This window comes from Montipora foliosa, chromosome 10, assembly GCF_036669935.1.
Source record: "Montipora foliosa isolate CH-2021 chromosome 10, ASM3666993v2, whole genome shotgun sequence".
Taxonomy (NCBI): Eukaryota; Metazoa; Cnidaria; class Anthozoa; order Scleractinia; family Acroporidae; genus Montipora; species Montipora foliosa.
Genome location: NC_090878.1, coordinates 36,128,878 through 36,151,377, shown reverse-complemented (window position 1 = coordinate 36,151,377; position 22,500 = coordinate 36,128,878). Strand labels below are relative to the sequence as shown.

Sequence of the window (22,500 nt, the reverse complement as noted above, 5' to 3'; positions counted from 1 at the left end):
AGGAAGGATGCGCAGCTCTCAAAATACCAGAACTCGTGCTCGAGGTCGCACTCGTTGTCGATGCTAACATTCTCTAGTATCAGTTTTAATCCTGGAATGATTATGCACACTTCCCATCGTGAAATTATTACAATAAAGGGCAATAAGATTTAAGACAACGTTCTCGAAGCCGCCATCGTCATCCTTGTGTAAGCTCCAGAATTCCGTCTGCCGACTTTATTGTTTTTAAATGCTCATGGGAATATGCAGTGTCCCAAAACGGTCAATTACCAGAAGCATTCGTTTACGATGGATCGTGAATTACGTCAGCTGACCGTTTCGACACTATCTTCAATTATGTCAGTACCATCTGGATGCCGTCTTGACTTACTTTATTGTCATTTCTTAGCCATCTTGGATTTCGTTAGTGTAGGCACTTTCTTTAGTTACGTTAAGTGCACTTGCATCTCACCGCTCTCTTAAAGCACGCCAGCGACATGTTAACGCCATTTTGGATTACGTCTTTAGCAATAGACCATTTTCGAATTCTCACCGCTGGACTGGATCTAGCATGGAATGGAGGCTAATGCGGGCAAATCTTTTCAAATGCAAATTAATTTGCCAGCATTAGCCTCCATTTCATGCTAGATCCACTACAACCATTAGAATACGAAACTGGCCTATTCGGCGCCTCAACTTATCAAACTCACGTCTTTGATCTCTTTTGTTTGTTCTCAGTACTTTGTTGGAAATAGAGACCAGAAGACAGTTGTACAACACAGATTTTATCCACCAATCAAGGCGCGCTTCTTTATGCTTCGCCCGTGGGGTTGGTACAGCCGCATCTCCATGAGGATGGATTTCTACGGATGCTCTGAAGGTAAAAACCGCTAACAACCAATATTTCTACTATTCAATTTTATTATATTTTCTATGCCCAGCAATACATACAAAATCAAAGTTTCTAAAAAGTTTCTGTAATATACGTATTCTGTACTGACAGACCTAAAGTAATTAGCAACTAAAAACTGGAGGTGGCTAGTGTGAGGTGACAAGCAGTTTTAGTATGTACTAAAACAGTGAAATAATATAACACAAAAAGATGATTTTAACCCATTTATTCCTGCCAAGATTACAACATTTTCGGGCGCAAATTCCGCGCAAATTGCTCGGAGGTGAATAGTTCACTGTTATAGCGAGAAAGCGTGCGTGATATCGCGTAATACTTAGCCGACGAGGCCGAAGGCTGAGTCGGCTAAATTTAGGCTATATCACGCAAGCTTGAGCGCTATAACTGTTTTATTATTCAACACATTGATAACAAATGAAAGATTTCGAACAGGTAACATTTGTGAAGCGGCGCTGGTCCGTCGTCATTCACATTCTCTTGCGAAATCTACATACATCGCCGAATATACCTCATGTAGACCTACGGATATCCAGAACTTTATGACCATATTTGGGCAGTGTATCAATGTGTTGAATTCTAAAAAGGGATATCCGGAGTTTTAGTAGCCAATCAGCGCGCGCGTTCAACGCTGTCCACTGTTTTAGTATATGCTAATATAAGATATCCATGGACCAGTTGCCATTAAAGTCTTCTTTCCGGAATTTAAGTCTCATTGATTCTCGCCAGGAGCTCATGACAAGGAGCGTACAACTTCATTGTATTTGTGGGACGGCATTTTTACAGACCGAGTTATTTTTAGATTGATTTTCCCGCGAAACCAGACCTTTTCTGCTAATCACAAGTCTTGCATGAAAAATCATTACCCATGGCATTGAGAATGCTCGCTCGTGAAAGCAAAATCGTATTTAAGAACTCGTCTAAAAAATAGCTTGATCTGTGAAAATGCCGTTACATACACCTAACATTGAAGTTGTGGGCTGTTGCTTATGGGCTTCCATTCTTGCTAAGGTCACGCCCTTATTTTCGATGTATATAGGCTCTGTTCACTTCCTTCCTTTCTTTGGCAGATCCTTGCAACATGCCCCTAGGTATGGAGGACAAAAGACTTAGAGAAGGGGATATATCAGCCTCCAGCTACTATAATTCCAATTTGGCTCCTTGGTTTGGTCGCTTAAACCACCTTTACGCCTGGATGGCTCGCACGAGAAACTCCAAACAGTGGCTGAAGATTAACCTCGGATATATGACACGATGTAAAGGAATAGCTACGCAAGGAAGATCCAATTCCAACCAATGGGTGACAAGTTATGTCGTGACCTTTAGTCGTTATGGAAACACTTACGTCACTTACAAAGAAAACAAAAAGATTAAGGTAAGCCGCTATTTATGTAGAGCCTGTATGACATCAGTTTTTAAACCACAGGAAAGTTTTCCTTAAAACTACCCTTCCACGTTTGTTCAGCGCCCTGGTCCGGGTTGCTCGAAGCATGGTTAGCGCTAACCAGCGTTAAATAACATGGAAACCTATAGGTTATGATACCTCTTATCCAACGGTTAGCGTTAACCACGCTTCGAGCAACCGGCCCCAGTGCGTTTACGTATCTAAATAACTGTCGGCGTTTCATTTGAACAACTCGAGCCAGTTTCACGGGGCGCGTGGTGTGGTGGATTTCGCTCGCGGACTTCATTCCAGCGTTCCCGGTCCATTTGAGGTGGGTAAAGTGAGTACCAATATTACTGGGAACCAGTTTTGTATGCGCCCACCTTGCCGTAATAACGGTAGAAGCCTTTGAAAAAGGATCCTTCAGCTTACCATTTGGACTGCTGTCGTCCTCCTTGCTCCATAAGGAGCAGGCGCAGCTCAGTTGGTTAGTGCGCGGCTTTCGGAGCAAGAGGTCCCCAGTTCGATCCTCGGTAACTTATCGCCTGTTTTGACTTTCCTCTGATCCGTGTAGCTAAAGCTTTAAATACCCGTAAAATGGAGCACTGACAGAGGGAGGGGATAAACAGCCTCGTAGCTGAAGGAACTAACGACTTTAAATAAACTGACTTTACCTTTTTTTTGTCTTGTTAGAATTAATTTTTCTTTCAAACCAAGTGAAATTCCATTATAAAGGCAACAGTTAAATCGACGAGACCGAGAACGGTACAAAACAATGGCCTTAATTTTGGCGCGCAAAAACAATTTTTTGCATTCACTACTTGCACAATCCCATAATACACCTCTGTTACCGCCCAAAACGTTTGCATAACCATTGTTTGCAATTTCTCCTGGGACATGAAAATGTCCCAAGAGAAGTCGAAAACAATGCCTATGCCGATTTTTGGGGCGTAAAAGAGGTGTATTACGGGATTTGTGCAAGTAAGTAGTGAATTCTTGTTAATTTCTTTGCCTTTCCGAGTCAGCTTGACCAAATTTGAGATTATGCCTTGGAGACATGAGCACCCGACCCGACCCAATATCCCTCTTAACTTGTGCGCCATTTATAGCAGTATATTCCTCGATAGGTGCTCCACAGTTTACGTTCTCACTCTGTCCAATATGGAATGATCGCAAAATGGTTAAAATAATGCATAATATGTCCAGATGACCTTTTCGTTGCCGTCTGCGTCGTTCTTGCTTAAACTGCGAAATATAAGATTCAACCTAAACCTTGCAATATCGGTCGAAGAAAAACTTTTGGCACTCAGTAGAATCATTCGAGACTGGTAGGAGTTACATCTAATGGTAACTTGGACGTCCGTGGAAGCCATTAGGGAGTTTAAGCAACGACGTTGCCACTGTCTCTTTCTAAAGGGAACCTTCACTCTTACTACAGAATAAGTTTAAACCGAAGGAAATTATGTTTACAAACATAATTGTTCGAAATTTGTTTTCTTAAAAAAGTGTTTATACCTGGAAAAGTGGATTTTAAAATCGCTTATTTTCACTGTCAAAGTTTGCGGGGGCCGCCATCTTGAATAATTGTGACGTGTTACGGTTGTCCTTTTGCAACCGGACACGTCACAATTATTCAAGATGGCGGCGCCCGCGAAATTTGAAAACAAAAAAACGGCGATTCTAAAACTTATTTCTTTCGGATACAAACGCTTTCTTTGAAAGTATTTTAGATGGACTTGACTGTTACAATTATTTCCTGTGATTTAAAGTTATTTTTCTGTTGAAGTGGAGGTTCCCTTTAAAGTCCCTATTATCGGCAGTGCAGCTTCTCCTTGAATAACCCAGCCTTGTAGTAAACTCTCATACGATTGCTTTTTGTTCTCCCTCATAGCTTTTCTCCGGAAATAGCGACAGGAACTCTGTTGTTTATCACCGTTTCTTTGCGCCGTTCAGTGCTTCTTACGTAAAGATCCATCCAAAAACATGGTACAGTTGGATTTGTATGAGAGTGGAGCTCTATGGTTGCTCAAGTAAGTTTGACTTTTTTCTTCTTTGTTCTTGTTGTATGTAATTGATCTAGTATTGACGCACTCGAGGACGCAAAAAATAACAGAACAACAACAACAACAAATTGGGAACAAGAACATACGACACGAGGAGCTTTAAGCCCCTGTTAATTAAGGAGAAGACATCCACGGAAACGGGCGATCTCATAGTCCTGTGAACAAGACATCTTTGTTTAATTTCGACACAGTATGTTCACAATCGCCATAATTTGATTAATGACAGCCTACCGTTGTAAAGTGAAATCGATAACTTGGATTTTAGGGAATGCTCAATGTGCGAGCTATGTAGTTGGAACAACATTTCCAGTTTGCGCGAATTACCCCCTTCTCAATCGAAAAAACTTTAAAACCTCTGTGACAGTGCCTCCTTAAACTAAATATCGTTCCATAAGAGTTTTCTTAATTTGAAAATATATCTTTACTGCTAGGCGCCCTCTGTAATACCCCACTTGGACTTCAAAGCGGTCGGTTACCCAACAGTGAGATCACGGCATCATCCGAACGCAGCATGTACTATGCAGCCCGGCTCGGGAGATTAGGGCTAAAGAAGCGAGGAAGGTATATGGGCGGGTGGAGCGCGAGATTGAATAACAAGTTTCAGTGGTTGAAGGTGGACTTTGGTAAAACGTTGAAAATCACCAAAGTAATGACTCAAGGTCGCCAGGATTATTCCGAATGGGTCACTTATTTCCATTTGTCGTCTAGTTTCGACGGCATTCACTGGCAGTATTATCGACACATGAACAGCGATAAGGTAAGCAGAAGAACATTATTGAAGAACTGGAACGAGTGAATTCAATGATTATGAAATAAGTAGTCATTTTAAGTAATTTGAAAGGAATCCTATTTTCCATTGTTGCCATAACCAAACTCTTTGTGACGTATTCGCCGACCCTTTTTTTTGCTACAGATTACTGAATTTGATTTTTATTTAAGAAACAGATTTAAACGAAAGATAGTAGTGACCCTTGCACTTAGTGTTGATAATTTAAGCAATTGTCTCGAGGCTTCCAAAGGCTTCATAGCTCAGTTGGTAGAGCATTCAAACCGTTATCGGAGAGGTCATGGGTTCGAATCCCGTTGGAGTCGCACCCTGAATTTTTCAGATGTCTATAAGAGACAATTGCTTAAATTGTCCGGTTAATAAGTGCGACAATCACTTCTATATTTCGCCTTTTACCTGCACTTCAAATATACAATTCTTTCATTCAAAGATATTTACTTGTCAATCGAGTTTCCAAGTGAGCAAAGAGTCGAGTTACTCGAGTTAAAACTGGCTCTAGATAAACCACTCTTGTTGTTTGTTGAACACCATGTCTTGTATTCCTGTCATGATGCTTTGCTACTTGTCAATCGAGTTTCCAAGTGAGCAAAGAGTCGAGTTACTCGAGTTAAAACTGGCTCTAGATAAACCACACTTGTTGTTTGTTGAACACCATGTCTTGTATTCCTGTCGCGATGCTTTGCTAGTCACGCAAGAGCATGCTTCACGTGTGATGACCCAACACAAAGGCCCTGTTGATCTTTCCGGATGAGTTCGAATAAGACAAGGAGTCCCTCTTCCCTCTTCTTCTTATCACATAGTAAAAGCATGCAATTCTCTTCACTTAAACAGCTTGCAGGGTAAATGGTAGTCAATCTTGATTGAATGTTGAAGGCAGTTGTTGATTGGTGATTTTTGTTTAGAATTTCCGAGGAAACAACGACCAAAACAGCATCAAAATGAACGCCCTCTCGCCACCAGTTTACGCTCGGTACATCCGTATTCATCCGAAGGGATGGTACAGGCACATCTCGATGAGAGTGGAATTCTTTGGATGCAAAACCGGTGAGTTAAACGCAGTGTACTTCACAGTGTTTTGGCGTTAATGTACTCAAATATTTTCCCTTCCTATCTCGCTGTTTTTTAAACGAAATGAGCAGAGTAACTTGATTCGAGAAATGATCTGAAACCCCAAGTTGTAGTACATTTGCTAGATAACAATTAGACCATCAGCCCGCAAGAGCTACGGGTCAATAGCCCATGAAGCCTCATGCGCTATTGACCCGTGGCTCTTGAGGGCGAAGAGTCTAATTGTTTTAGTATCACCCAACTAGTCGGACAGAACAGGTAATAATAAAGTTAGCAAATGCAAGTTGAAAATATGTTTATTTGGGAATAAAACGAAAGAAAGCATCACGCTTTTCGCTGCTCAAGGACTATTACTAATAGTCCTCTAGTAGCGTAGCCAATCAAAATGCAGCATTTGCGTTACTCCACTAGTTGGGTGATACTAATTATGATTATCACTCCCGGATCATCTTCCATCTCTACTTACTTTCATTCATTCATTCATTCATTCATTCATTCTGCTAGTCTTAGCAGTATAGTAGGACAGTTTATCACTCCTACTAAGCTTAATGGCCTAGTCTCCTAAAGCATAGTGGCAGAGAATCCGAACTATTGTAGTAAAAACTTGAGAAGATTGTGTGGCTTAGAATCCTCTGTCGAGCACTCGAATAGTTTTTGAGCGTCCCCTGTTCCTCATCGAGGACATCGTCTTTTTAAAAAAATCATTCTGTACGAAAGAAATATACGTAAAACAAATGGAAAATCGGCAATTTAGGGGATTTTTTTTCTGTTTGTGGAGACAGGTCCACCCCATCCAAGACTACACTGTTTGCGAGCAAAGATAGCTCAACATTGGCTGCAATACTGCACAAAACTGTTGAGACACTTGTCTTGAACATTAAAAAAAAAAAAGAAAAAAAAAAACTTAATATTACGGCTCTCTCTCCCCTAAATAATGTTGGGACACGGGGTTGGTAATTTGCGCTTCTTCCCGACCAACATTTTGTTGGAGGGGATGGGGACAAAGGGTATTGTTAGCCTTCTTTAAAGGTTGTGATCCATAAGGAGAAAACATGGGGAAATTCAAACTGTTTTCTCCAGGTATTTAGAATGCTATGAGAACTTTTTCAGGTGGCGCTGTTCACTTGTTCATTTCATCGAAGCGATTTAATTATTTTCACCTCCACACACTTGCTTACAACGGAAAATTATATCACACCAAAGATTTCTTTAACGCATGCGAATTGCATTCTTCACCTGTACTGTGCAACATTTGCTAGGACAAACACAACCCTAATCTTTAATTTTCTCAACAGATCTCTGCGATGTTCCCTTGGGAATGCAAGACGGCCGCATAACGCCTTCGATGCTCACCGCATCTTCAATGATCAACCACTACTACGGCCCATGGAGCTCGAGATTACACGCGCGGACACACGGTTCCAAGCGAGGAGGATGGGTTGCTAAGTATCGCAACGCCAATCAGTGGCTTCAAATAGATTTGGGGGTCAAGTCACGTGTTAAGCGGATCTGTACTCAGGGTCGTTATGATGCTAATCAGTATGTCACGGCCTACACTGTTTCGTTCAGCGAAAAGGGAGACAAGTTTGTGCCTTACAAAGAAGGACGAAAAACAAGGGTATGTCACCCAAACCCTCGAGTCTTTCGGTCGGCACGGAGAGTGACGAAACACGGCGGGTTTCCAATTACAGTGAATGTATGAGATTTTGGTCGAATTCAAACATCTTTAACTCTGCTACAAAAAGGCATATTTCAAACATTTAAATTTTTTTAGTCATTTTTTCAATCATTCACTCAACGGAAAATTAGATCATTGCACAAGGCATAACGTCAGAAATTGGATATTAGAAATCTCCTCATGTCGCTTCAAATTTAGCGGGAAATCGCATAATTTTGTTTACAAGAGTTTATATGAAATTTGCCAACTCATTTACGGTCGTTACACCTTGATTCTGATCGTTATACTTAAGGAAAATAATCTCAATAGCCGTGCGTTTTAGGAGGGATTCTCTCTTTCCACAAAGTCGGCAAAATTCCCATACATTCACAGTAACTGAAGCCGTGTTTGTCCCCCAACCAAAATGTCTATTGCACGAGGGTACATTGCAAAAATAATTACTTGGTTCTCACGTAAAGGGCAAGATTATTGAGGGAAGCTCGTTCAATAGCGCGACAAATGACAATCAACTTAACACGCTTTCATTCGGTTAAAGTTCGTCAAGGTAAAAGGCCGCCATCATTACGGTTCCAAGGAACGTGGATAGCATTGATGTGGCAAACTTCCAAACAACGGCGTTGATGGTACCGCCGGCTGGTGGTGATAATTCTAGAATTAACCCCACGCAGTTGTGTGGCAAGTTAGGCAAGCGTGCTCTGACAAATCAGACTTTTAGTTTTTGCACATCAAAACCTCCTTTTGATGCTCCTTCAGGCGTGTATCAAACAGACGTTTGGTCTGTACAATATATTCATCATCACAGTCATTGCACAGGATAAAATACCAGTAAACGACGTAAGTTCGTTGTTCCGTCAGCACGAGAACCTTAGGTTTGGCAAAAACATGACGGAGTGCATGGAAATGTTTCTGGGCAACTGTCACGTTGTGGCCTCTCAAAACTCTCTAAAACTATGTTTGATTCAGCCTGCACAACAAAACCAGAAGTTTCTGATTCACAGATAATCTTCTTCGAAACCAACCAGAGGTGCTTTTTTTTTGGCGATCTACCAAAAGGATGTCGTTACAAAACAGCAATTAGGTCTTCTTAGTTATTTGAGGAACCGTGATTGTTTGTTTGGTAGAGGTTCCATAACCTCCCGCAGGGTTGTTGGTACATGAGAAAGTAGTATAAAAATTCCTTAGATTCATATTTCACGGAATTTCCTGTACACTGCCTCTAGGGATGTTCTTTGTTTTATCATTAATTTACTGACCCGTGAAAAACGTTTGTCTTGTTGCAGTTGTTCCAGGCCAATATCGAGAGATACTATGTAGTGTGTCATCGCTTCTTCAAACCGTTCTTGGCTCGTTACGTGCGAATTAATGTAAGGAGTTGGTATAGCTACATCGCTATGAGAGTGGAGCTCTTTGGATGCAGACTGGGTGAGAAAACATATGAACTCATCGGAGCGTCATTGCGTGATCGTGCCTAAAGTAGAACTGAAACCATTTAAAATGTCTTGCGATGGACTCATCTGTTGTTCTATACCAATAAACTACTTCGACGATACGGCGGCCATTTTGAATTCTATTGTTGCAATAGCTATTATGGGATGCCCAGGGGGCAAATACATATTAATTTGCACCCCGAGCATCCCATAATATCTGCTTAAACAAGTTTTTTTTCAAAGCGCTTGCATCCGAAATAAGTAATTTTTAGAATCGTCTATTATTGTTCTCAAATTTCGCGGGCGCTGCTATCTTCAATAATTTTGACATGTTACGGCTATCCTATTATAATTAGAAAGTAGGGCTCTTTGTGTCAGAACAATAGGAAGCTTTTAAACTGTTTATAAACAATTCTTTTGTTATTTAAGTTTTGCCAACCACAGAACAAAAGAATCCTTTGTTTCGACAGCCAATAGATCTCTGTTTGGCACGTTAATGACAATAGTCAGGAGCCCAGGGGCTCCTGCAATAGTGATGTAACTGTTAGTATCGCTATAGGTCAACCGTAACACGTCAAAATTATCGAAGATGGCTGCGTCCGCGAAAATTTGGTAGTGAAAATAAGCGATTTTAAAATTAATTTTTCCTGACGGAATCACTTTTTAAAAACAAATTTCGAGCAAGTTTGTTTGGAAACATAATTTTCTTCGGTGTTAAGTTATTCTGTAGTGGAGGTTCCATTTAAGATGTCATCGATTCATCACAACATAAATATGGATTTCCCTCTTCCGGCCGTTAATGTTATGGCTGACAGTTCATGTTGTAGTGGATTGAAACTTGACAGAATTAGCTTAAAGTTTCAGTACAAGATGTGGATCTGGCTCTAATGAGAACTCGGTTAAGATACAATTATGAAATGTGTAGCTACATATTGTGATTAAGTAAATGTACGTATTTACTGATGTTTGCAATTACTGAAAGGAAAAGACAGCTAAACTACGTGACATTTGTTCGTTTACCGTTTACTTAATACCGTCTGCGGCTGTATGGATCTCTTGCTTAAAGGTGGCCAAATAAAATATATTTTTGTTTTACTGCCAATAAACCTTTCTGACCTCGCTACAACGAGCAAATTTCAAAAGAATATTTGTTTCAAAATGAAGACAGTGGGTCTAATTAACATAAATACAATCGTATGTTGAGGTGGTCGCCATTTACGAAAGTGGTCTACAATCCACCATTTTGAATGGAACTGACAAGGAAAAACTTTAGCCTGGCTTTCTCTTCGAAATAAAGGTCTTAATGCTTCGACAGCAATACCTTCATCATTCAAACTTGTGTCAATTTCAAATGTAAGGGCAGTATTTAGCATTATGCAAACACGTTATCAATCGCGCTTTTCGTATCATTTTCAAAATGGCGCGTATCTTGGAATTGAGAAAGATTACTTTTGTCATGCCACCAGGAAAACTTTGCAACCAACCAATGGGATTGCAGAACGGTCGCCTCAGATCCAATCAGATGAAGGCCTCGTCTCAGTGGGACAAATACCACGCAGCATTCCTGGGTCGGCTTCAGGGCATGCGGCGTGGAAAATACATGGGGGCCTGGTGTGCAAGGATTAACAATCGTTACCAGTACCTTCAGATTGACTTCGGCAAGCCCGCCAAGATCATCAAGATGGCGATTCAAGGAAGGCAGGACGTCAGCATGTGGGTCACACAATATTACGTCACGCACAGTGTCAACCAGGTCAATTTTGTGGAGTATATGGAGCGAAACACGAGGAAGGTAACATAAATAAAGTTATTCAATGGGTTGATAGGATACGGTGCTTTAGGACAAAACACTAAACGCTGAGATGTCTGGTACGGTGCCGTGGGATACCATACGATGCGTCGCCCCTTTTGCTATTCCTTTTCGGATGACTGTGTTTTGGTTGGACGATATATACACACTACCGCCCACAATGATTTTGTGCGTGACGCCGTTACTCAGGGAACTCTATGATTGGATGTTATTTGACAACTAGGCATTTTACAGCCGCCCTATATAGGGGATGGAACTTGGGGAACAATTCCCCGTCCAAATTGGCGCCGGTTCCTACTCCCTTTCCTAGTTCCAAAATTACTCGTAATTGGGTGCACAAAGATGTTGGGAAGTGTCACAACAAACAGATATGTCCAGATATGCAAGTGATTAGATACACGACAATTTTGAAAAGCGCAGAAGCCCATTACCCGGAGCCTTAATCTTCCATATTAACCCTCTGCGTCAACCCTTTTCCTGTATCTTTTTATTTTTAGAAGCACCTCGCAGTGGGGCTTTAGAGGGTGTTTTCGCAATAGCCAATCATAAAAGACACATGGTCGGCCATTTATTACGTCATATACGCATGTGACGTTTGTGAACCACTTCACGTATGTTTTCAGTCACATACGTGAAATATAGTACTTCTAAAAATAGAAAGATACGGGAAAGAGTTGACTCAAGCGTACAATACAGATGAAAGCTCCCGTTAATAGGCTCCTGATAAGCGTCACGAAGCATCCCCTTTCTCTCCTTCCCAAGTTCACATCACTCATATCTGACAATACAGACTATTAGCGTCATAAAATGCCCCCCCCCCTCCCCGACTTCCAGTAATCAAGTGAAAATAAACAGCTGCAGTTGCCCTCACCAAAAAATTAGGCTAACCTTGACCCTCAGCTTATTGTTGGAAATAGGTAGCAATGGCCTAGACCAAAAAACCCCAGCTTTCCAAGGAAAAGAATTGCCAATTACACTCTTCTGCCTTAACTTATTGTTGGAAATTGGTACTGAGCAAAGGCTTAGACTTTTAGGGACACTTCGTGCTGGATGGGAATTCATATAATTATGTGCATTTCTGGGAAAAAGTGCAGATCACAGAGATATTATAAATATATTGCTAACCTCGTTTTCTCGGTCCTTATTGTAAATTACGGACCCTTGTTTCCGCTTAGATTTATGACCCAAGCGCGAATAGGGAGCTTAAGCACGAGCGTTTTTGAGACCCGGACGGCAACCTGAAGAGGAAATTTCGCGTGCCAGGATAGTGGTGTCTCCCAGATTTTTAAACTAATCGTCTCTAATGAAAACAGAAAACATACTTAGCAATGTAAATGTAGTGGTGTGAAACAAGTTAAAAGGGAAAACAGCTCACTTCTGGTTGCCGTCCGCTTCTCCAAAACACGCGTGCCAAAGCTCCTTAATCTAAGTGGGAAAATGCGCGCTGCAATTTACGGTACGGCTGTCGACCTCGGTTAGTAAGAGGTATGTATCCGCAATATATGTTTGTTTAATTTTCACAGTATTTTACCGGAAACCGAGACAGGAATTCTGTGGTAACCAACGCATTTAATCCCAACATCCGGTGTCGTTACATCAGGGTACATCCGTGGGCATGGTACAGACAGATCGCAATGCGTTTGGAGTACTATGGATGCTTTATTGGTGAGCTTTTCTCATAAAGGGTCAAAATTGGGGAAACCTTGTAGCTTTCCAGACGCGGTCTGTGATAAGAGAACGAAAAAAGATGATACAAAAGAAACAATGCACCTATCCCTGATAACAGAAAAAGCTACAGGTCATTGGTACAAATGAAAACAGCAGTCAGGAATAGCTACAGGATTACTCCAAATTTGTGATGGGTGGGGTGGGATGTTCAGCTACGGTGTAACGGAACAGACCAATTTCGATAAATTAAAATTCAGTCTTAAACAAAAGACATCATTTCGAGGCTCTGCGGAATAAATATAAGGATTGGTACGAGTTTATTCCCCAGAGCCTCGAGATGATGCCTTTTCTTTTGGACTTGATTTTAATATATCGAAATTGTTCTATTATATAAGGAGCAGGTTCCTGTATAGTCCCACCACCATGGATAAGCTCCTTCTATAATTCCGTTACAGTGAACCACACAACGCTGCATGCATTTAGATTAACTCTTCATCAAAAACGAGCACCCGTCGAACCTTATACACAGAAGCCTGTACGACGGGAGCTTCGCCGGTGCTTCTTAATTATTCCGTCACAGTGTCTATCACCTCAAAAAATCCTTTCCTTTTCGCTTAAGAATTCTTTACACTTGTCTAACACTAATTCTTTGGTTTACTAAACTCTCTCTCTCTTTTAAGTCACTGTTTTAGAGGTGCGTAAAAGTGGAAAAAAATGGTTGTAATTTGATCTAGGATCGTGCGAGGAAGAGGAATGAGTTTAACACTGAGTTGACGTCAAAGGCTTCTTTGCATTGGGATAGTTCTTTGAAAACAGCAATGAAAAGTAATTTGTGACGTCAATCCGGTGTCGAACCTATTTCACTATTCCCGTCTTCCAAATTGAATAAAAAAGTGAAGTTTCAAAAAAAAAAAAAAACCTACGAAAACAACCCAATGTATTTGGGACGATTTCGGAGAATAAATGGCTGCAATTTTTTTTTAGGTGTTGGGCATGTGTGCCGACCAAATGCCTGTAACTATGTTCCTACTTTTTATTCACAGATCGCTGCGCAATGCCTATGGGTATGGAGGACCGAAGAATCCTGCCGAGTCATCTCCGGGCTTCGTCGTCGTACAACTACAATCACGGACCTGACCGAGCGCGTCTCAACATGATTAACGCTCACAGCCGAACGGGTGGATGGATGGCGAAGTATCGCAACCAAAAGCAGTGGCTACAAATCGACTGCAGGCAGATGAGCATCATCAAAGGTATTGCTACACAGGGAAGGAGAGCAGCTCATTATTGGGTATCCAGCTACGATCTGTCTTTCAGTGTTGATGGGCGCAAGTTTAAAGCTTATACAGTTGGTGGACGAGTCAAGGTAAGATATAGTAGTAACCAGTTGTTAAGGGCCTGCCTAGTATATTACGGCACCAGGAGCCCATGAGTAGGAGCGAGCAACTCCCGCATTAAGCCTATGTCACGGCATTTTTACAGACCGATCTATGTTTTGACTACCTTTTCCGAAGAAAACAGAGGCAGTTCCGGTTCGGAGACACTGTAACGTCAAGTTAGTTTCTTGTGATTGGTCATCGGGCTCCTGCGGAAGTCTCATTAGCGGGAAATTCAATCTAAAAATAAATCGGTTTGTGAAAACGCCGTGACAGGAATATAGCGCTGTTGTTCGCTCCTAGTCATGGGTTCCTGATCAGAATATTTTAAAATAGGGAGCTGAAGAAAGGGCGACGTCGACAGGAACGACCCGCACGTACGTTTTACATTTTCCTCGCCGTTGCCGTGCTGACAACGACGTGAATTGACCAATGATTGGAGATTATGTGGATCACGCAATCACCTGATGATAAAGTTTCAATCCTCTCCGTCTCCGAACCACGACAACACTCGTGCTAATTCTGTTCCAAGACGTTTTGCACATATAGCTCACATATCATCCATGCAGAACGACTTGAAGTCATTAAAGTAACGCAAATCTGTTTTACATAACGTTCTTGTATCCGTCATCGTTATCTTTGTTCAAGCTGTCTGATAATTGTCTTATGACTTTTGATAGCGGAACGTTGTGGATTGCATGGCATCGCTGGAAGTTTAGTTTGCTTGAAATATTCGTAATTTTGGGTTGTACGAAGCTGTTAGCGTTGAACGGACATAAAGCAGGGTAGTCAAAGATGCGGATAAAGACGTTTGGATAGATCGGGTACAAAGAGGATCTAACAAGCCACAATTGAAAAGAAATCTCTCTGTAAAACTAGCTAGTTGGATGAGCACAAAAAGGTCATTAAACCCAAGTCAGTTTCAATTTCTGTGAAAAATGAATATATCACTTTCCAATCGCCTTGATTGTAGAATTTCAGCTCTCCCGAAACGTCAGCTATTTTTTTAGATGTCGATGCTGAGAAGCAAAATTTTAAAAAATGCGAAATCCTGTGTTATTTGTTATAGTTGTACGTGCAAATATGTGTCGCTTTGAAACAGACAAACAAGAACAAGAAAGCAAACAATCATGATTTTTAGGAAACAAAGCTAATAAGCCATGGCAATAAATAAGTAAATAAATAAATAAATAAATAAATAAATAAATAAATAAATAAATAAATAAATGAAACTTGAAACTTGCGCAAATTTAAAAAAACAAATCCCCAAACTAAAGTTGTTGCTGCAATGTTATGCTCAAGTTCGTTATTGTTTCTTCAGAGATTCCGTGGAAACTATGACATATACCACACTGTTGCGCAGAGGATATCACCCTACATCAGGGCACGATATCTTAGGATACACCCAAGATCCTGGAGATCTTACATTGCTATTCGAGTGGAGCTGTATGGGTGCCGATATAGAGGTATACTCGATTGTCACTTTTCCATTTACGTGAGCTCTTATTTGATGTTTACGTCAACATTCTAAGCAGACGGTATATTTCAATGCCCCCCTAAACAACACATTTTCCGCAGTCTAAAATACTTAGCGCCTGCGCAAGAACAGAGGAACTTATAACCACAGTGTGCCCAACCTAAAAATCCGCATTTGTTTTAGAGAGAATGTGTGACATGGCTTTGGGAATGCAGAGTAAGCGCATTAAGAATGCCGCCATCAAAGCTTCATCCCAGTGGGACACTGCGCATGCCGCCTTCTTGGCCAGACTTATGAACCGGCGTACTCAAAAGTTTATGGGGGCCTGGGTTGCTCGCCACAACAATTACAACCAATTTATTCAGGTTGACCTTGGAAAGCCAATGAAGGTTACTGGCGTGGCTACACAGGGCAGAGAAGAAGCCAACCAGTGGGTCAGAGCATATTATGTCCTGTACAGTTCTGATGGACTCGCCTTTGCTAAAGTTAAGGAATGGTGGGATACTGTTAAGGTTAGTATTGCCTTTTTTCCCCTGTATACGATTGGTACGGTCGACTGTTCTGTTTTCTTAAATTAATAAGATGATTTCCGAATACCCGAGTGCTAAAAGACTGTGTATCAAGAACTAAAAGAGGCATTGGCATCTGTAAATTTTAAATTCAGAATTAAACTACGAGTTCAACGTTTCTGTAAAAAGTGCAAAGTTGACTATTAGCTTAGACTGGAAGCAATGGCGCATTTTCTCTGAAACACCGTCTTTTCGTTAGAGCACTTAAGATTTAAATCATATCAAGTCACTCACATTACAGGATTCGTGATCTTTATGCGCTTGAGTAACTTTAATTATACTACTACCTCCTAAAGTTTTGCAATTTGATTGGTTAAAAGCTAAGATATCCGTAAATTACAGGCCAGCCATGCTATTAACGCCTATCAAAAGCAGTAGACATTTGAAGAAAATTTCTACGAACTTTGAAAACGTGTTGTACATTTTGAACTAATCAAGTGACTGTATGCATGATAAGTAATCGGTTGGCGTTCGACGATTTTCTCACTTAGTCACAGAAACAAATAATGCCCCGCTTTAATTTGTACATGATATTATTCGTAAATGGCACTCTTGGTATTTCGTCCCTAATTTCACTGGCCTGATGGCTTGTGAAATTTCTATATCGACTACGAAATGTCGCGCGAAGTATCTATGCGCATTATCATATCACTATATATCAGGCCTCGGTTGTTCAAAAGGTGGATAACTCTGTCCACCGGATAAATCACTATCCAGCGGATAAACAATAACAAAACCAATTTAGTTGTCCAGTGGATAGCGCTATCCACCCTTGGAACAACTGGGGCCAGGTTATTACCTCTTTAAATTCTATTAAGTTGAAAGCCCATTCTGCTGCGATGGCAAGTAATCGCATCTTTAGGGCGAGGGGGAGTGGGGTGGGGGGTGAGCAGTAAACAGTTAATTCCATAATTTTCACGATGTTTGATCACGGGTACTATATAGTCAGCTCCCGCCTTGCTTTCAATAACGCGAACCGAGAAGAGGAAGTTCCCACAGTCTTACCTTTCGTAATACCCTTTTATTTTTCAAGACTTTTACTGCCAACGTGGACCGATACTCAGTCAAGACCAATGCTTTGCCATATCCGATATACGGACGCTATGTTCGTTTGCAAATCAGAAATTGGTACTCTCGCATAGCTATGAGGATGGAACTCTATGGATGCGCTTGGAGTAAGTGTAATTATTGTAAAACCTAGCGGCATCGCGTTTTGATCTTAATTCGTTTACTTAGTTTCAAGTTCAATTCAACTTGTTCTTCAAGTCTTCTGGAGGAACAGTAATATTCACAGTTTTTTTATGAAAGAAATTTTGTGCTAAACAAAACAGCAATCCTCTCTTTATGATCATAGGTACCAAGCATGGCATGTTGTATGTCATTATCCGATTTTATTTCTTAATTTCCTGGTTAAGACTTGTATTGTAGTTGCATGCTGTATATCATTTTAACTTTTATCCTGAATTTACGGAACCCCACTAGCATGTGTCCATTTTTCCCACAGGTGCTTGCGACGTTCCACTTGGTATCGAAGACGGTCGTTTCCCTGATCAACTCATCACGGCGTCTTCGTTCAAGAACTATTACTGTGCGCCGAGAAATGCACGACAGCGTCAAAGACGCGTTGGGCGATACGGAGGGGCTTGGTGCGCTAGGACCAGTGTCAAAGGCACGTGGCTTCAGTTCGACTTTGGAGGACGCACTCGCATCGGAAAAATTTGCACGCAGGGCCGTCAGAATTCCGACCAGTGGGTTACCACGTATTACGTCACGTACAGCAAAGATGGTCAGACCTTTTATCCCTACAGAGAGGGCCGTACTACAAAGGTGCTTGTAAAAGCTGCTTTCTTCGTGGGGGAAAGTGAAATTTGATCATGCTTTTGTCATGATTTATTTAGTTTTCATGTAAAATCATGGCCATCACTTGGACCTGGGGCAAGGAATTTTTAATTGGTTAAGGATTTTCCTTGTTGCGGGATCGGATAGGGAAAAAAAAACAACCAACATGGCAGCAAGCGAGCGCTCATCCGCTACAATAAGCTATTTACGTTAGGGTAGAGTTATCATCCTTTATGGACTCACTCCGGATGAGACTGGTCCTTTTCCTTTCAAAGCCTCTGTTCCTCCAATTTGTTGAACGGTAGAATGGCTCGTGTTCTCTTGCTCCCTAAGATATTTTGTCTTTTTTTCCCTGTTTCCTGTTTCCCAGTTCAAATTCCCTTGTTTCCCAAAACCCCTAGGAGGGTCTCAGAACCGTGCCCACTATTGATCTTTTTTTACTTCTCTTTAGATATTTGCCGGTAATTACGACCGTTATATGGTTGTATGCAATCGATTTGTGAGGCCAATATCAGGGCGTTATTTCAGGATCTATCCTGTAACTTGGCGAAGCTGGATGTCAATGAGGGTTGAATTTTACGGTTGCATAACTGGTATGTACAACTTCAGAAGTGGACTTGTTACGTTAAATTTCCAAATTCTGGAAAACAACAACATGAAATAACCAAATTTGCATAAGAGAGTTATGTATCTTTACTTTAAAATGGGTTAAAGTGCTTAAGTGAAGGATCCAATACCAACTTGAAGCCTGGCTGAATGTCCGTTTTCGTCGTTTCATTCGCTTTCCGGTCCGCCTTCAAGCTATTCCAGCCAGGTCGACCACATGCTCGCAAAGGTAGACCATAAGCCCGTGAATTCCATCCCTACTCTTCTACGCAGTTTCTTAGTTCTCTGAATTTTAGATTTTTGACAGAGAATTATAAACGCGACCACTTTGACAAAATCCCCGCTATCGTTAGTCTGCTGTTGTAAACACTCAGGGTCTTAAAATAACCGAGGAGAAAGAGCTTCCTATTGAAATAACATCCGCAAATGGTAAGACTTCTATGTCTCCTCGGATAAGGGCTATAAACCGTAGACCATGTCTCACAACCTTTTCTGTTAACAACGTGGGACGTTGAAGAATAATAGCGGTCAACTAGTAGGCTCCAGCACTCACATTTATTTTTCTCTTTCAGGTCCTAGATGTGACAAGCCGTTGGGAATGCAAAATGGCCGCATACGTAACACACAGCTTTCAGCCTCTTCGAGCCATGATGCTGGTCTTGCTCCGCACTATGGCAGATTGCACTTCCGTCGCACAGGTGCCCGTTTGGGGGCATGGTGCGCGCGACACAATACACGATATCAGTGGTATCAGGTGGACTTTGGTCATTGCATGCGCATCATAAAGATTGCCACGATGGGTCGACAAGATTATGCTCAATGGATCACTCAGTATTTCATCCTGTACAGCGTTGATGGCAATAGCTTCGCTGAGTACAAGGAGAACAGTAACAGGAAGGTGGGAAAATTAAACGGCTTTAATATTCCGTAGATGTTTCTCCTTTTCTTTTAAAACTGGTTTTACCACAATACAGACGATAAAGTCGTCTTTAATCATCATAATTTCAGACCAAGAGAAGAGAAAGCTAAGTAATTATGTCCCTAGCTCATGACCTTTGGACATCGAATCCTGATGTGGATTAGGAGGTTGACGAGCTGCGTACTGCAGCGACAAGGCACCTTTATCGGTTCTTAAGCTTCTTCCGATGTGAATTCACTTTAAGCGATTTTTCTTTGGCAAGTGAATAGCTTTCATCTCTTTCATACTTGTTATTCGGGGAGAAGTAAGGAGAATGTGTTCAAGCCAGTTTGTCAATGACCTTCCCTCATAAACAAGTTATTAAACACTCTTGCATATTCCATTCATCATATCATACCATTCCCAAGCCAAACGTTGAACTCCGAGCATTTATTCACCAAATTATGCTTGAATACAAACTCCAGCCTAGCACATCTGGAGGTAGGTGCTCTAAGCATTTACTCAATAGGTCCAAAGAGTACTGTTCCCTTCCACGGGAACACCGGAGCCCAACAAATTTAACCTGCTCCCAACTGTTCGGCTTCATAGCTCAGTTGGTAGAGCATTGCACCAACATCGCAGAGGTCATGGTCCCAATCCCGTGGGAGCCGCCTGAATTTTTCAGGTGTCTATAAGTGACAATTGCTTAAATAGGCCAGTTTCGTATTCTAACGGTTGGACTGGATCTAGCGTGAAATGGAGGCAAATGCGGGCAAATTAATTTGCATTTGAAAAGATTTGACCGCATTAGCCTCCATTCCAGTCCAGGCGTGAGAATTGGAAAATGTTCTATTGTCCATGCTGGTATGTGCGGCAATCTATTTCTTCTCTTTTTCTTCAAATATATATTTTTATTTCAACAGTACTTTACTGGAAATAGAGATCAGAACACAGTTGTACAGCATCGACTCTTTCCGCCAATCATTGCTCAGTTCATCCGTGTGCGTCCTTGGGCATGGTACAGACATATTTGTATGAGGATGGAGTTCTACGGATGTCAAGAAGGTAACAATTTGATTAGGTTAATTAGGAAGCGACCGTGGTGACGCTATTTCTCTCTTGAAAAAGGTCAACACCAAGTCTTTCGCTGTAAATGACACTTCCAGAAATACTAGGAATTACGTACTCATCGAACAAGAAGTGTCCGTCAAGTTTAAGCATTTTGCTACCTATTTCCAAAGATAAGAAAAAAGGAAAGGAACTTTATTTAAGTGTCTAGTTGTTCTAGCGCTGGAGAACTAAATTGGGGACACTGGATATTTAGATAATTAGATAATAACCAAATCGATGTGCGTGCTCTGATTGGTCAATCAGCTATGGTTTATTGTGCCAGTAAACTCATGGAAAAATCGCGCGTCTTCTAAATTATTATATAGGCATGATAAACCACTTGGAATGTTGGTAGAACACATCCTGCGTGGTTTATCAGCCTATAAACCATAGAAACTTGTGGTCTATTGCTTAATTAAAATTGATATTCCCATTTCTCATTTGGTTTAAACAGACAAGTGCCGTGTACCGCTTGGTTTAGAGGACAAGAGGATTACAAACGGGCAACTAAGTGCCTCCACCTATTACAGCGCTTCCTTGTCACCCTGGCACGGTAGACTGAACCATCGCTGGTCCTGGAGCGTGCGCACACGTAACAACAAACAATGGCTTCAAGTAAACTTCCAGGAAATTAGGCGCATCAGCGGAATCTGTACACAGGGCAGGCAAGATTCGGATCAGTGGGTGAAGAGCTACACTTTGAGCTATGGATTGAATGGAATGGACTTTGTCCCGTTCAAGGAAAACGGGAGAGTCAAGGTATGGAATTGGATTTGAACAATTTGAACAACAGAACCTTCTTCACTGCATTCGATGGCGTTTTTTGAAAACGTCTTTATTGGAGTTCCTCTAACTAGCAAATGTTTTTGAGCGGCCGGCAGGAATTTTCGATCCTGCACGTGAAATCCGTTCGTCAACATTTTAATTTAGATTTGCATGCGTTTTAAAACACAAGCGTGGTCGACTTTGAAATTCCCTCGTGTGTATGGAACGACAAATGTTTACTTAAAGCATGCTTGTACACCAGAAATGATTTCAGACAGCAGAGACGCGAAAATGTTTGGAAGCTATTTCATCATCTACGTATTTGTCATTTACAGCAATTTTTGGCTTTGAACTGACCCAATTTAATATATCTCTTACGGAAAAAAGTGGAAATATTTTTCTATTTATCCACATCAATCAACCAGAACGCGTGGCCAGCACTCTTCCCTTCGGAACCGTTCGTTTTCTTACATATTGTCTCTGAGTAGACCTTTCATATATCAATGAATTGATTTCATCTTCGCTGTCGTAGTTGTTCACAGCCAATACGGACCGTCACTCGGTTGTGTGCCATCGCTTTAAGAAGCGCATTGCAGCCGTATATGTAAGAGTTCACCCCAAGTCTTGGCACAGTTGGATATCAATGAGAATTGAGTTCAAAGGATGCACAGGTAAAGGCTCTGTTCACTTTTTTTTGTGCTCAATGTAACGCACCTTGCACGTTGCGAGACAAGTGGCAGAAACCGTTGCAGAAAGCAGCAAACCATTTTGTAACGTTGCAGCGTATTTTTCCAACTGCACATGCGTAAGGTAAATCAGCCGCTTTCATATACCCCACAATGCATTTTGTTTTCCCCACAAATTTTGCATAGACTATTATTTTCAAGTGCACTTGAAAATAGTTGACATTTATGAAAAATTTGCGGGGAAAACAAAAATGAAGTAGCTAATATCCATTTGTCCTGCAACCCGTGTCGCAACGGTTAATGGCATCAGCCAATTAGAGCATTCTAGTTTAGTGATCTCATGTGGTAATCGAAACTGGGCAAGTTGGAAGAAACATTGCTTGATGTAACATCCGTAGAGCAA

The 22,500-nt window shown here is 41.3% G+C and overlaps 1 protein-coding gene across 1 annotated transcript in view; it reads left to right on the top strand.

Annotated features, from left to right (window-relative positions):
* Positions 1 to 22,500, top strand: part of LOC137972867 (uncharacterized) — a 237,670-nt gene that overhangs the window by 113,116 nt on the left and 102,054 nt on the right. Inside the window, exons 68-86 of the mRNA XM_068819561.1 lie at positions 718 to 859; positions 1,957 to 2,261; positions 4,162 to 4,300; positions 4,765 to 5,090; positions 6,023 to 6,164; positions 7,484 to 7,806; positions 9,147 to 9,288; positions 10,760 to 11,085; positions 12,627 to 12,768; positions 13,815 to 14,137; positions 15,469 to 15,613; positions 15,808 to 16,136; positions 17,227 to 17,368; positions 17,698 to 18,020; positions 18,484 to 18,625; positions 19,211 to 19,536; positions 20,460 to 20,601; positions 21,101 to 21,405; positions 21,944 to 22,082. Coding sequence (XP_068675662.1) covers positions 718 to 859; positions 1,957 to 2,261; positions 4,162 to 4,300; positions 4,765 to 5,090; positions 6,023 to 6,164; positions 7,484 to 7,806; positions 9,147 to 9,288; positions 10,760 to 11,085; positions 12,627 to 12,768; positions 13,815 to 14,137; positions 15,469 to 15,613; positions 15,808 to 16,136; positions 17,227 to 17,368; positions 17,698 to 18,020; positions 18,484 to 18,625; positions 19,211 to 19,536; positions 20,460 to 20,601; positions 21,101 to 21,405; positions 21,944 to 22,082 — 4,303 coding nt within the window. The remainder of the gene's footprint in view (positions 1 to 717; positions 860 to 1,956; positions 2,262 to 4,161; positions 4,301 to 4,764; positions 5,091 to 6,022; positions 6,165 to 7,483; positions 7,807 to 9,146; positions 9,289 to 10,759; positions 11,086 to 12,626; positions 12,769 to 13,814; positions 14,138 to 15,468; positions 15,614 to 15,807; positions 16,137 to 17,226; positions 17,369 to 17,697; positions 18,021 to 18,483; positions 18,626 to 19,210; positions 19,537 to 20,459; positions 20,602 to 21,100; positions 21,406 to 21,943; positions 22,083 to 22,500) is intronic.